General features: G+C 41.6%; 1 protein-coding gene across 1 annotated transcript in view; it reads left to right on the top strand.

Moving 5' to 3' along the window:
- The first annotated feature begins 3,677 nt into the window (after window positions 1-3,677).
- Window positions 3,678-16,133, top strand: part of shrprbck1r (sharpin and rbck1 related) — a 28,553-nt gene continuing 16,097 nt past the window's right edge. Inside the window, exons 1-6 of the mRNA XM_036562522.1 lie at window positions 3,678-4,170; window positions 9,258-9,432; window positions 11,187-11,270; window positions 12,046-12,187; window positions 14,740-14,830; window positions 15,020-15,329. Coding sequence (XP_036418415.1) covers window positions 3,880-4,170; window positions 9,258-9,432; window positions 11,187-11,270; window positions 12,046-12,187; window positions 14,740-14,830; window positions 15,020-15,329 — 1,093 coding nt within the window. The 5' untranslated portion in view covers window positions 3,678-3,879. The remainder of the gene's footprint in view (window positions 4,171-9,257; window positions 9,433-11,186; window positions 11,271-12,045; window positions 12,188-14,739; window positions 14,831-15,019; window positions 15,330-16,133) is intronic.

Genomic DNA, 16,133 nt, shown 5'->3' with positions numbered 1-16,133 from the left:
TCATTGGTCGGAGGTGGAGGATATTTAAATTAGTTAGAAACAAGGTATTGGTTAGACAGAGCGCCCCGCCTCCCCAACATCCTGTGTTAGATGCTGTTTTTAAGTCGTACACAACATTTACGCAACAATGATTAAAAGCCCGCAACACTGAGATGTGAAACTAATGCATTTAATGCGTAATTTAATGCTAAATATCTAAATCTACTTGTCAAATTTATTGCATTCTTAAATAAAGACGTGCAGACGTGACAGACGTGACGAGCCTTTCTCGCTTGTCTTGTTTATTTGGAGTTGCTGCTGTTATTCACATGCATTGACAGCTGTCATTCACATGCAAATGAACCGTGATTAAAAAAAAAACGTGACTTCCTATCAGATTTTAGCTTAAAACAGCAACACTAATTCACCATATATACGTACATGTAGCCCAGTTAATGGGGAATTTCTGCAGAATTCAGTGGTTCAGATGTAAACAGAGTCGTTCAGAGTGAAATGGTTGATTGTAGAGACTCAGATGTCTTTACAGTGGTGGTGATAGGAACCAGGGGTCACCATGACTACAACACAAATATAGACATTTTATTTACTATCTAAAACCACCAGAGAACCTTCTGAGTTTTTATATGTAATGTTGATGATGGTAAAATAGTCATACATCTGAAAAAATATACATTTTCTTTGGAGACTATTTTGCCTCACAACACCCTGCACGTACCCCTCTACCATGAATGGATTAAAATACATTTTAAGGCAAAACCTTATTACTATAACTATCATAAAACGGTGTCTCAGACATTAGGCCGTGTATACATACCCGTTTAATGTAATAACTTTCTGTGAGGGAGCTTTTAGAGGTGGACGTCTGGTTCCTATCACCACCACTGTAAACAGTTCTGACTGTAAGTTTCTCTAGAACAGAGTGTTTCACACCAAACCACTCTGAATGACTTTGTTTATATTTTAACCACTTAATTATTGGAGTTCCCCTTTAACAGCATAAACAATTTTAACAGATTAAAAGATCTCCCACCATAGCTTAACTGTGGACCCTTTGGCTGATTTTCTGTGTTTATATAGTAGCATCTGTAAAGTCATGAAGTAAATTAAAGCATTAATCTTTTGAAGCAAAATGTGGCCTCATTAGCAGAATGAATAATAAATGAACAGAATAAATATTTCATTTTTGACCACACCTACATTTCCACAAAGAAACACCCCCCCTTGGGGGCCTTATGGGTCTTAAGAATTCAACATTCTTAAGGCATCATAACAATAGAAGAACCTTTTTGGGTGCTAAATAGAACCATTTTCAAAAATGTTCTATATAGAACCAAATACAACGCCTTCTCCATCGATCTGAAGAACAATTTCACCTTGCAAAGAACCATTTAAGCATGTAAATAGTTCTATGTAGAACTCATGGTTCTACATAGAACCATTCTATTTACTAAAGAACGCTTGAAGAACCATCCTTTTTTTAAGTGTGTACTCCAGGCTCATAGCCTGATAAAGCAATTACTCACATGTTTTGCTACTCTTAAAACAGATGGTGCTTCAAGGGTTCTTTAGTAAAGAAAATGGTTCTATATAGAACCTACATCTATATAGAACCATGAACACTCATTAAAGGGTTCTGTGCATCATGAAAGGGTTCTTTGGACTGATAGAAAACGTGCATGAATGTGGTTCTATATAGAACCTTTTTGAAAATGGTTCTATATAGCACCCAAAAGGGTTCTTCTATTGCTACAAGCTTCACAACATAACAATAGAAGAACCCTTTTGTGGGCTATATAGAACTATTTTCAAAAAGATTCTATATAGAACCATCTACAGCACGTTCTCTATCATTCTCTATCAATCTGAGGAACAATTTCACGATGCAAAGAACGCTTTAATCATGCAAATTGTTCCTTGAAGAACCATGGTTTTAAGAGTGTATGTTATGCTCAAACTTTGAAAAAGAATAAATAACAATTTGAATGTCAAAGTTTGCACGGCTGCCTGATTAGCCCGACCTGCTGAGGGTGAGCGCGCTCTGTTTGAATGACCCGCCCCTCACTATCCCTCCTCCCCTTCTGCACCGAGTGGACACTCATGTAACGCACATGTGATGCACATCCGAGTGAGGCAAAGTGGACGAGGGGAGGTTGAAAGCTTTGAAACAGGACCCTCCTCTCAGCTGCAGAGGACATTCCTAACGAAGGGGGCTAAATAAATAGACGGGTGAACCGCGGGATGATGTTGCCACTCTCCAGTAGAGGAAGGAAGCTGCTGTCACCATGGATACGGTTAGATGCTCTATTATATTCTCATAAAGGGCGTGTCCCAATTCAGGGGCTGCATCCTTTGAAGGATGTGGTCTACGAAGGCTGCGTAGACCCGCGAAGGCTGAAGCGTAATGAGACGGTCTGCCCTATGGCGGATCTCCTGTCTCCTATCAAGTTCTTTTAAAGTTCCTCAAAGATGGAGCCAGAAACTTTATAATAGTGTTTTATTTTTCATTTATCAGAGCTGGAGATGCTGCTCTCTGTCAGCTCTTTGCTCCCTAAAACAAAATGAAACGTTAGCATAAGTTTAGCTTCAGACCACATTCGCTTTTTTTAACATTTGTATCTTCAGCTATTTGACTCAGTTTACACCCAATACTTACCATTAAAGTGTCTCCTCAGCCGCCGTTCGCTCCTCTGCTGATGCTACCATGTTCTTGAATCCTCACCAGCATGCAATGAACCCTAGTATATGTTGGCTGGCAGAGGATCCACCCCTTGGATCCGTCGTTGCCATGGAAAAGAAGGACACATTCCTCTGCTACATATGAAGGAGACTTTGAAATGGGACAGGCTAGTCATGCCGCTGAGACGCAATCGGCCTTCAAATGCAGCCTTTGAAGGATGCAGCCCCTGAATTGGGACGCAGCATCTGTGTGTTTCAGGAATGACATGAAAAAGCGGGATGGCATTTTTTGAATTTGCATTTAAAAATTAAACTCATGATAAATCTAAATCTTTCAACTTCACTTTAAAGTAAGTAAAAAAAACTTTTAAAAAAGTAAAAAAATGTTAGCAATATGTTCACAAGTGTAAATTTAGATAATTTAATAATTAATAATAAAAGAACCCTATAAATGATGATTTTATGTATATTAAGCTTATTATATAATCCTTACAAACATCTAAAATCTGAATACTTCATTGTTTTTTTAAATAATTTTAAAATGTTTGAACTAATTCAGCAGACTAGTCCATATACAGGGGATGCACGTCCTAACGGTAAAGAGGTAAATTGTCTGTATAGATAAAATAAATAATAATAATAATAATAATAATAATAATAATAATAATAATGCAAATTAAAAAATAAATGACGTCACAGAGTAGGGTACTTTATGTACTGACACGGCCCAATTTTTTTTTAATGTAATAATGTAATATATGTGTTATTTTGCAAAAATATTTACAAACTAAAACTAAGACCGCAGGTAAACTCCTGTCTGACCTGCTATTGTACATTTTTCCACAGTCCTTTTGTTGAGACACGCAACCCGTGACCGAGCCCACTGCCCGGCGAGACGTGCTTTTGTAGTGGAGTGGGCGTGACCATGTAGTACATACGTCACGGAGTGGGCGTGCCCTCGTTGTGGACGTCTCTCATGGTGGGCGGGGCATCGCAGTGTTGTACGCTCGGAGGTTTCGGAGCACAAACACGGCGGGTCAGCCATGCTGAAGAAGTGAAAGCGCAGCTCCGTTTCCTTCTCGCTCGACGATGAAACGGCGCTTTTTAACGTGAGTGTCCGCAGCCGGAGCCCCGCGGAGCGCCCTCGAGATCGTATCCGCCCGACCCGCAGCTGTGTGAGTGCCGCGTGAAGTTTGTTGGCCGATGGCGCTGAGCTCGGGCTCCTGGCCGCCGCCGCCGCACGCAGCTCCTCCGCCGGGCCCGTCTCCTCCCTCAGCTCTGCACGGATGTGAGGCCTCCCAGCCGGGCTGCAGCACTGTCCTCATGTCGGTGAAGGTGTCCGTGTGCCACTCGGGGGTCCGGCCGCTGTGTCTGCCTGGAACAGGAGCCGCGGACGAGGCGGTGCGGCTCCAGCTCAGCATGGACCCGGGGAAGGTGGGGGAATTCCGCCTGGCGCTCAGAGCCTGCGGCGGGGCAGCTGCTCCTAGAAGCGTGGTAAGAGCTCGAAACGGCACAGAAACTTCGCATTCAGGGGTAAAGAGGCTAAAACAGCTCGTTTAAAGCTGACCGCTGACTGTCAGCAGTCCATGTTGTGATGTATGAGCTCTGCGTGGTTCCTGGCGGAACAGGCCAAATCAAGAAGGGGCTTTATTAACTAACTGCGTGTCACCAGCAGCGCTGTAAATCCCCTACTCACACACAGCTCAGCTGAACTTACATCTGAGGTGCTCAGGGTTCTCTTACTGTTCTGTTCTGTTCTCTCACATCTGCTGTGTTACTTTACCAAAAACACTGTTACAGTAGTGTTATAATAAACTACATTACTGTAGTATTGTGTAGTACATGTAGTTTTGTAAGTGGTGTGTGTTTTATGATAACAAGTTTGAGTGGTGTATAAGAAACTGTGCTATTATAGCATTGTGTAGTGTATGTAGTTTTATATGTCATAAAAGTATATGTTTTATTATAATTAATATATTAATATATGTGTATTGTTTATTATAAGACCAAGCTTATAAGAATTGGTACTATTATAGTATTGTGTAGTATATCTAATATTATATGTAGTATACTTATGTTTTATTATAAGAACAAATATATAAGTAGTGTTATAAGAACCTGCATTATTATAGCGTAGTGTAGTATATCGCTGTTGTCGGAAAGAAAACCCTCGTATCTCCATTTTTTGACGTTTTTCAGTTTTTGACATAATTTGAAAATACCTTTACATTGTAAACGGTATTACAGGGTATGGTAAAATGTAAATTTCATGATGAATAGACCAAAAGAAATGGCCAAAAATGACTTGCGGAAAAAGGTCTGGTTCCATTGACTTACATTAAGAGTAAAGTATGTTTTTTCCTTCTCCTGTAAAGTTACCATTTTGGAGATGTGAGGTTTTCTTCCAACAACAGCGATAAGTAGGTTTATAAGTAGTATATGTAAATGTTTTATTATAAGAACAAGTTTAGGTGTACTATTGTTAGTATTGTGTAGTAAATGTAGTATCATGTGTAGTATATTTATATGTTTTATTATAAGAACAAATATAAGTAGTATTAGAAGAACCTGCACTATAATAGTATTTGGTTCTATGTGTAGTTTTGTATGTAGTATGTGTATATGTTTTACTATAAGAACAAATATAAGGTGTCATTATGAGTCAAATAATAAGAGACAGCATTATTATAGTATTGTGTAGTGTATGTAGTATTATATAGTGTAGGTATATGTTTTATTAAGTTTAGATTGTATTATAAGTAGTATAAAAAAACTACATTGTTATAGTACTCTGTAGTGTTATGTAGTGTATGTTTTATTATAAGAACAAGTTAAGGTGATATTTTAAGTAGTAGTACGTGTAGCACAGGTGAACAATATAGCAAAAATATAATACTGCAATAATAAATATAAAAATATAATAATATAATACCAAGTTTCCTCAATATGCTGTATATCAATGGTATTTCATTTTTCAGTGGTTTGACAGGACAAAAAAACAACAACCAGAGCTGTCACCTTTAACATACTGAGTACAAGTTACTTTTATTCAACACTTCAACTGCTGTGCTACACTAATTCCAATTAAACAGGCCTAATTCCCTCTTTGTAATGATGGTCAGTGTTCCTAAAGCGTTGTTTTTCACGATATGCTTAGAAATGCATATTGTGAAGAATTTGATTACAGTAGTGATTAATATTGTCACGTTGCCTGAGTGTTAATGTGTCATATTGTAAGATTTCAATAGTGATACATAAAACCTCTGTTATAATATATTATATGACTTTTAGTCCTGTCTTATAGTGATCTATAATACACTGAAAAAAGTGTTGCTTTTCATTTACGTGATTCGCATATGTACATCATCTCCATGCGAATAAAACACATTATGTCAACAGTTCTTGCTGAAAGTAAGTAAAATGAATGGCAGTAATTGTAATTTTTTCAGTGGAGTACAGTGTAGTATTCTGTAAATCTACAGTAACTCTATGTAGATGTATGTAGATACATTACTATACAGGAATCCTGTCGTAATGTTGTAATCTAGTATAACTATAGACCTCTTTTTCATTAGGGTTGTATTAGCTCTTACAAACTACACAGACTGAAGGGGAATTCCACCAATTTTTTTCCCAAAATTCCTGCATAATTACATCACTACGATGTGAACAAAGTCATTGGCCTTTGTATGAGCTAATACAACCCTGATGAGAAAGAGGATTATAGTTATACTAGAGGAATTACAACAGGAATCCAAGTAAAAACCATATAATAATATATCTCATGGTAATATAATCATATAGTTATTGTAGCTTTTTAGAGTGGTTTGGTGTGAAATGCTCAGTTCTAGAGAAACTTGGCAAGTCAGAACTGTTCACAGTGGTGGTGATAGGAACCGAACGTCCACCTCTAAAAGCTCCCTCACAGACAGTTATTACCTGAGATGGTTATAAATACACTGCCTGATGTCTGAGACACTGTTTTGTGATAGTTTTGCCTAAAGATTTTTCAAAACACAGAGGTGGAAACGTCAAAACCTGAATCTGTTTTTCTCACAGTGGTGTCGCTGAGCTCGTGTTCGTTGAAGGGATCATGAACTCAGAGGTGTGCTAAAACCTTTCGGATGTAAACCTGCAGAGGTCTGCAGAAAAACTGCTCGATTGATAACAATCTGAAACTCCCCGACTTCTGAAAGAATACTTTGCCAGAAAGAAAATGGCAGTCTTTGGAATGTCTGTTCAAAATAAAAGCCACTCGGTTTGACATTTTGTTTCCTAACCTATTGAACTAAATAGGTTTTAAAGTATGGACACACAAGTCCAAATACTTTTTGGAGCTGCTCTACATCTAATTGGACACAAATGAACACTGTGACCACTGGGCATAAAACAGGATTTCGCATTTAACCTAATTTTAGTAGGGATGCCTGATGATATCAGAATGAAATCAGTATCGGCAGATATTTTCTTAAAAAATCAACATCGGTCAGACGTTTATAATCGACTCAGAATCGATTCAAACCGATATTTATTGGAGTATTTGTTGTCCTCTAGAAGAGCAGAATGTTTAGACGTACTTGTCATCACACTGTAATTACTCGAATGAAATGATTTTGCTAGAAAACTTCTAGAAAGACAGCTGTACAGTTACTGGAATGCCTGAGACTGTGGCTGTAGATACAGCTGACATGTTTTTTTACAGTGAAACTGAATCTGAGAGTCTAATCCGCCACCAGGCGTTCAATGAGACGCTTCATTTCATACGTTATTATTGTGTTTATGAAGTCTTTGTTGTTTGTTCAAGTGAGGGTGAGATTTAACACTTTATGGCCTCACTTATCTAACCACTGCAGTGGCTTACAGTTCACTGTAAAAGGGCAATTCCACCAGTATTTCTAAACTTTGCACAATACATTACATTGAGATGTAAACAAAGTCATTCAGAGTGGTTTGACGTGAAATGGTTCATTGTAGATAACCTTAGTGAATAGTCACAGTGAATAGGAAAGGAATCTGATCTTAGATCAGCACTCCTGCCCTGTGAATACAGGCCCTGATTGCTTCACAGTGGTGGTGACAGGAACCAGACAGGCTAAGCAGCATATTAATAACCATTTCGTGTAACAGCTTTCTGTGAGGGAGGTTTTAGAAGTGTAAAAACAGACGTCTGGTTCCTGTCACCACCACTGTAAACAATTCCGACTCTCTAGAACGGAGCATTTCACACCAAAACACTCTGAATGACTCTGCTTACATATTAGTAGGGCTGGGCAGGAAAGCGATAACACTAATTATCGCGATATAACTGTCCTCAGTAGAAATATAAGAAATGTTTGATAAATGTTTGATAGACCGTTCTCACACTTCTGCGTTCTAGCGAAAGCCCTGGTGGCGTTTTCTACTGGAAGGAAAGCGACTCTACTCTGCTGTCGCCAGGAGAGATCGCACTTCCGAGTTTTTCGACATGATTAGAGAGGGAGGGGCGACAAGTATAATGAGTCGTCAAATATACTTTGGCACTGTCTGAAACGTGGATTATGTATACCCTGTCTGTGTGGAGCGATTGGCGTTCTGTTCTTCTGTAACCAAGTGTGAGTGACGAGATCAGTGGCGTAACTGTACTGACCTCCAGTGAACTCACCTCTATCCTAACATCCTAACAAGCTTTAGCAGCGTTAAATCACGTCTGCTCCTCACAACTACAGCGCTGTTACAGCGCTCAGTCAGATTTTAGTATTAGTGCATTCACAAGCAACAAAAGTGAAAGAGCACAGCACTGAAGTTTTAAACTAAAATTTAAACTAAAGCAAAATTGAAGATGCTGTATGTGTGGCATTGGAGAGTGGGAGAACGCTGGCTTCCCTGGCTAGCTGTTTTTAGCAGCTGGCTAACTTGAAGCAGCGCTCCGGCACTCGCACAGCACAGCCAGATTGGTGTTACTGTAGATCAGACAAGACACAAAAGCTCTGATTTCAGTTTAAACATCCCTAAAAGGTGGACTCTGTTTGTCTCTTGTAAGAGATTCACACTACAGTTAATGCTTTTACACAGCGAGTGTCAGATATACTGCGGTTCACCCCTCAAACTACTACGATAGAATAGAGGAACCCAGTCGTCTGATAGCTCGTGTCTGAATACTGTGATGTGCTCTGACACGGTCTGGTAGGAGTGAAGGCAGTAAGGCGGTGTGGTCCATCACTGACCTACTGAGCCAGCTAATGTGTGCTGTTCGTACTAAGCTGACGCTGTTGAGAAACTAAACAGTTTAGCACTGTTGTTGGCCACTTGTATAGCATGTGTAACTGGATAGCCGAGCGCTCGTCACCAGACAGCCATTTTTGGCCATATCGCCCAGCCCTACATATTAGCCATTTGATTATGCAAGAAATTTGAAACAAATCAGTGGAGTTCCCCTTCAAGTTAGGCTCTGAGTTTGATTGCTAGGCCAAAGGCTATGCATTTTCTTCATTCATTGTGCCCTGTTGCCGGTCTTTAGTGGTCGGAGATTCTTGTTACGGCTCCAGTTTTAATTACGGTCCTGATGATGTTCTCTGTCTGCCTTTCTCCTCTCGTTCTCTAAGACAATCGCTGAGTTTGACCTGAGGGCGGTTCGCTACGAGACCAAGACGTCACAGAGTCACGAGCTGAGCCTGATCGCGCCCCCTCATGACCGGATCACGTTCAACTTCCGATCCAAGCAGGAAGCACAGGCTTGGGCCACTGTGGTGATGTCATCACTCCGTGAAGCCCATCGAGGTCCGTCCCTCCTTCTCCTCCTTACGGACACAGCCCTGCTTGTTCTGCTCGCGTCTTTGTCTCTTTCATGGTTCTGTCTCTCTTCTCTCTGTTGTTTTTCCCTCTCTCTCTTCTCCTATTCCTTTCCTCTCGCTCCTGCTGATGCTCTTTCACAGCCCCAAAGTCTAAAGTCATAACAAAAGACTGTACTCTCCTCTGTCTGCCCTTTCATTCCTCACTGTTCAACAGGTTTCAGATCACCAGAACTGCTGCCAAAAATCACCCCCAAAATTACACCGTCAAATGTCTTTTATTAAGAGTTAGCAACTTACTTTGGCCTGAATCTTCGGCTCATACAGTAATGTGTATTTAATCTCTTAAGTTCATTTATTTAGTTTCCAGTCAAAACGGCCATTAAGTACAAGTTATTCACTTTTCAGGAGATATTTCTGTAGATATTAGTCGTATATAACCCACTTGCACAAGGAAAGGAGAACGTCACTGGAAAATAATTGAAAAAAAACATTAGTTTCTAAAAGTGGATTAAAAACTGATTAAGAGCTACAGAGAAAACTGGGCTCCTAACAACCACCTAGAAGAGCTGGTAGACACTGAAACTGCCCCCATCAGATAAACAGCACTTAAATCTTTCATCTCTGAGAGAGAGGAGAAGATCAAGCTGCTTCAGATCTGAAAACATCCACAGGTGTTTCTGTCCATCCTTCCACTGTGAGAAGACGACTCAGCGCTGTGGGTCTGAAAGGATGTGTAGCTGTTCAAGAAGAACCTCACTGAGAAAAGGAGATGGACACATCAGACAAAGAAGCTGAACGATGGACTGACCACCCCAGAGTCCAGACCTCAACATCACTGTTGGGGGCAGTCATGGGCTGGAGGTTAGGGAACCAGCCTTGTGACCGGAAGGTCGCCGGTTAGATCTCCTTGGCTGACAGTACATGACTGAAGTGCCCTTGAGCGAAGCACCTAACCCCCTAACTGCTCCTTAGGCGCCGTGGATAGGGCTGCCCACCGCTCCGGGGCAAGCATGCTCACTGCCCATTAGTGTGTGTGTTCACTAGTGTGCATGGGTGTTTCACTGCACAGATGGGTTTAAATGCGGAGGTCTAATTCCTCTCTGTGTAAACACAGTTGGCTAATGGTTCTGATTACTTCAGAAAATGATTGACCAACTTCTGAGACTGAACTTTGGAGGTTGAAAAACTGAAAACAGGTCTTCTAAAAAGAATGGAAGTTGTGATAAAGGCCAAGTGTGGACACACTTAATACTGAAGAAGAAGATATTATATTTAGTTTTTGTGGCCTGTGTGTAATTTTCTATTAAATAAATGTTTAATGGGACTGAATAACTTGTACTTAATGGCCATTTTGACTGGAAATTAAATAAACGCAGGGCGGTATCTGACCTTTGCTGATGACAAGTTCTGAAACAGAATTGGTGGGCGTTACTATTTCAGCTGAAACATTGAACTGATTTTGATCCTCATAAACTCATTGAAATGGCCATGCGTCTGTGGGGGATGCGTGAAAACCACATTCTAAAAGTGATGAATCAAATATTTCCACAGTCACTGTTAAAAAGTTGTTTGAGTTTCCTATCAACTGCTCAGTGCTTCAGTCCCGTAAGTCAGGGCACCAGTACCATCAGCACCGTGTATTTCAGGGTTGGTACAGTGTGCCCAGCAGCGGCACTGCATGGTGTTCTAGTGGTGCTGAGAGTCTTTAAGCTTTTTTGATCTGTCTCCTCCTCCACTCAGTGGCCACTGGTTCTCCCGCAGAGGACGGACAGTTACCACCCCAGCCTCTGGCTGCACACAACCCTGCCCTCTTGCCCAGTACAGGTATGGCCTTGTTGTTCTCGTCCAGCCCTCTGTTCTCTAACAAAACACAGTCTGCATTGTCCATTGTGTATCACTAACAGTCTCAGCCCCCCCATGTACACCCCCCCCCCTCTCCCACACATACTTTCTCCTCTCTGTTTCCCTCTTTCTGCTTCTCTTTTTTTTGTGGCACAATCTCTCTTCTCTTCTCTTTATCATCTCTTCTCTTCTCTTTATCCTTTCTTTTCTTCTCTTCTCTAATCTTCTCTTCTGTTTTTCTTCTCTTTATCCTTTCTTCTCTTCTCTTTATTCTTTCTTCTCTTCTTTTTTCCTTTTATCCCTTCTCTTTCCTTGTCTTCTGTTCTTTTTTCTTCTCTCCTCTTCTCTAATCTTCTCTTCTCTTCCTTTTTTCTTCTTTCCTCTTCTTTTTTCTTCTCTTCTTTTTACTTTTCTTCTCTCTATTCTTTCTTCTCTTCTTTATTTCTTCTTCCCTTCTCTTCTCTTTTCTTCTCTTTATCCTTTCTTCTCTTGTCTTGTCTTCTCTTCTTTTTTCTTCTCTTCTGTTATTTTCTTTTCTCTTCTCTTCTCCTCTTTATCCTCTCTTCTCTTCTTTTCTCTTCTCTTCTGTTATTTTCTTTTCTCTTCTCTTCTCCTCTTTATCCTCTCTTCTCTTCTCCTCTCTTCTCTTCTCTTCTCCTCTTTATCCTCTCCTCTCTTCTCTTCTGTTATTTTCTTTTCTCTTCTCCTCTTTCTCTTCTCTTCTCTTCTCTATCCTCTCCTCTCTTCTCTTCTCCAGAGGAGCTGTGTCAGGAGCTGGTTCGGTCAGTAGAGGCTGGCGATGTTCAGGCTGCGTCTGCATGTGCTCAGTCTTTGGCTCGTCTGCAGACAGCATTGTCCATTCAGCCCTCCCAGAAACACTACACTGACATGGAGATCAGGTGAAAAAAAGAAAACCGCTCTCTTATTCACACACACTTTAAGAACTGTAGTGATGCCGATACCCTGCCCTGCTGTCATTTGATTGTTTGATCTCTGTCACCTGTTTTTGAGTCGCTATAAGTCCCATCTATACTTGTCTATATTTAAGCATTGTCTTTCCTCATGTTCCTTGCTCAGTTTTAAGTTTGCCAGATGTGCTTCTTCGTCAGCGTAAACCAGTAAAGCTAGATTTTATGTTTCTCACTAAACATTTTTCTTAGTTTTCTCTTCTCCTCTAGTCCTTTGTTGTTTCCCACTTGGATCAAGACCATTCTTTTAGTCAGTCCAGTGGATATCACTCAAAGCTTGCACCTCAGTGTCCAAGGTTCAATACCTTAGCCAAACACAGATCCAGCACACAATGAGTAACCCTGTCCTGATGAACCAGGGTGGTGTTGTGGACCAACATGACCAGATGCTGCAAAAGATCTAGCCTATGGCAAAATGGCTTATATGGTTGAGGTTATATTGCTTGCAGAAATGACTGACCTGCTCCCTCAGCTTCTTTTGTTGCAAGACCAGGAAAAATACTACTGTGGATAGCCTGTCCCCTGACTCCCAAATGGCCCAACTCATAGTCATGGGGAAGGCCTCATTGGTGCTCAGGACGAAGGGGGTGTCCTGCTGCAGTCCACTCAAATGCAGTTTGTTGATTTCTTTGCTCATAAACACCTTCCAAAACTGAGCTGACTCAGACCTGTTTGAGCAGGAAGCACACTTGCTGGAAGTTTTTCAGAACTTTCCACTGGTCAGAGCGAGAGAGAGGGTTAACCAGGAACTCAGTAATACCACGCAATGCCTAATGTCCACCAAACGGCCTCTTGGAGCAATCTGCTCATCTAGGTGGAATACATGCGCACAAACAGTGCCACTTCTTCTCCAGTATGTCACCTTTCGAATGTAAGTACGGAGTCTGAGGTTGACTTACTGAGAAACGTATGCTGTATCTGGAAGTGAGCACAAGATCTGGTAGTAAAGGCCCTGTGCTGCCAGAAGATCCTGGCACACTGCTGGCAGAGACTCTTTAGAGACAGAGAATCTTTATTCTGTACAGGGCAGAGAGTCTGGCTCTAGAACAGAGGTCTTTGCATGTTCTTGAGATTGGAACCCCAGTACATGAGGCCCTTCATAATGCAACAGCAGTTCAGTCTTCTTCCTACCCTGGACCTTACCTGTCAAACTTCTCTGTCTCTCGTCTAAAAGTTGTTTTGGTTGTCTACATGGTCTGCTGCCTTTGCTCAGACTCCAATACTGTCTGAAGTATCCTAGAGTCTAGAACCCAGACCATTCAGTGACTTTGTTCGGCAGCGTTTCTTGTTGGAGGGTCCTGTGAGGACTGGTGTGATCCCTGTCCCTGGTTTTATTTTTCTCATCTGTTTTGATTGACTGTTACTCCTCTGCCTCAGTTTGGCTCTGTTTAAGTGTTGCCTTTACGTCTGTTGCTCGCTCAGTATTGAGTTTGCGACCAATGCCTCTTCCAAAAACTTGTAAAGCTTGTCTTTGTTTATCAGTAAAGAATTTTCTCTGCCGCTCTATTTTTGTGTTGTTTTGCAGTTGAGCTCCCCTCAAGCTTGTAGTTAATCCTCCTGCAGGGTTTCTTAACTTGGGGGTTGCCATGTGATCCCAGGGGTCACAAGAGTGGTGCTATAAAGACACTTATCAAACATAGAAAAAATAAATTTGACGACTGCATGCAAGCTCTTTTGATTTACCTACAGGCCATGGAAGACAGGCTGATGTTGATTTATTGAGTTTTTATTGGGTGGGCTTGTTACTGAATGGGGTCTGAACTTGAACTTTTTCAGCACAAAGCTAAAGATTTATGGTTTGTGGCGAAATGTTAGCTAAGGAATGCAGGCTTAGCATCTCTGGGTGGGTAGGATGGCCCCTCGTCTCCCCCATCACTCAGCGTGATGCTAGTCAGTGCAGGCATCCGTTAGCTGACGTAACAGATCTGGCAGTTGGTGCTTTCCTCCGAGTGCGTTCGGCTGTCCAGTGACGTTGGGTTAGTGGCAGTTTGAAAAGATGCGGTGGTGCTTCACAGGACTCGGAGGAAGCCTGCGTTAGCCTTCACCCTCCTAGCGCAGGTGGCACTGTGTGACTGGGGGAGTCCTAATTAGTGAGTGGAATTGGAGATGACTAAATTGGGGGGAAAAATCTCAACAAAAAAAAGCCCTGTACTCTGAGCTCACACCTCCAGGTCCAGAGTTCAGTCCCGCCTACAAGCAGTGATGCACACTTGGTCATTCATATGCATGCAGTTGCTTGATTGCATGATAGAAATCAATCCACATGCTTTTTTTCTGTTACTCTATTGTTGATATGAGGTTCAGATTAAGTTTAGAAGTGGAATACTCTGATAAATTATGTTGTTATTTGAACATTATATGAATGCTGTTCTAGACAGTGGGGAGTTGGGTAGTATAAGAATTGGTGTTTATGTGGTGGTTAATTTGTTGAATGCGTGAAAAAGTTTGTTTACACTGACTTGATCTTATTGTGTCTGGTCCAGTTTGGCAGTGGTGGTGGAGGACGCTTCCTCTTCCTGTTGCGTTACAGTAAAAGTCTTCCCCCACACCCTGGTAGCTGCTCTCAAACAGCAGGTGAGTGCAAACATGTCACACCCCTGCACTTTTACAAACCCAGAACTAACAAGTAAAAGTATGTCAGCACATACCACAAGAGAGAAACCTGAACACCAGCGCTTTTAATTTGCATCCTCCTCCGACCTGTCTGATCTCTCTCTCTCTCTCACCCACACTGAACTGACGTCGTCCCCCTTCATGCTGCAGGTGTTTCTGGAGTACGGCTTCCACCCGCGTGTGCAGCGCTGGGTGATCGGGCAGTGTCTGTGTGCCGATTCACGCTCTTTAGCATCGTACGGCGTGCAGCGTGACGGGGACACTGCCTTTTTGTATCTGGTGTCGGCGCGGCAGGCTGGGCTGAGTCGGACGCTGGTTCAGCAGGACCAGGAGAACGCCCTGCTCACACCAAACCCACCCGCAGGAGAGACGCAGCCTGTGGCGAATGGACCAGCAGCACACTGGAGGGCCTACAGCACCCTGCCCAGCAGACTACACCATAATCACCACAATAACTCAGGTGGGTGTGCATGGATACACACATTCATTCATTCATTCATTCATTCAACCCACAGTACATTGAGGCTGACTCTCATTTGCAGTGTAGCTGAGCGTTAAACAGTACAGAGAAATTTTAAAAATTGTGGTGAAGTATAAGCCTGTAGCAGTGAAGCCAAAAAACAGAACAACAGAACTTTTAAAACAGTGAGAAAAACAAAACAACAGTTAAGCAACTGAAACAAATATGTCTGAACTGTTTACGGTGAAAGGAAAAATGAGTTCAGACACTCCTGTTTTTGTTTAACATTCAGTTTTACACACAATGTATTTTGATGTATGTTTATACATATTAATGCTGCAAAAAGGATCTCATGCATATTGCACCTTGTGTCGTTATAAACAATGGGCCTCATTCTCCAATATCTTCCCCTTTTTTTTTGTAAGAGCAGTTGGTGAATGAGGCCCATTGTTATTATAAGTTGAGAAGACTGGAAGTAGCAAGTAGCAATCACGATGAAGGTGAAGGAGCTTCCCAAAGTTGTCAGGGATAACATTATCAAACAACATTTGAATAGAAAACCCTACAGGGACACAGCAGACACCTTAAACATCCCTGTCAGTGCAGTAGGTTCACTAATATGTGGATGGAACCACAGCTAATCATCTTGGGAAATCTTGTGCCACACAAGATTTCAGAATGAGCTCGTGGATCAATGATAAAGAAGGTAAGATAGGAGCCAGCAGTAATTTGGAAAGAGTTACAGGATGACCGGAAAGCGGCAGGAACTACAGTAACATAGAGAACAGTAACAAACGAGCTGCA

The sequence above is a fragment of the Colossoma macropomum genome, unplaced genomic scaffold (assembly GCF_904425465.1).
Source record: "Colossoma macropomum unplaced genomic scaffold, Colossoma_macropomum, whole genome shotgun sequence".
In the NCBI taxonomy this organism is placed as follows: Eukaryota; Metazoa; Chordata; class Actinopteri; order Characiformes; family Serrasalmidae; genus Colossoma; species Colossoma macropomum.
The sequence above is the reverse complement of the archived record's forward strand: the minus strand, read 5'-3'. Positions and strand labels throughout refer to the sequence as shown.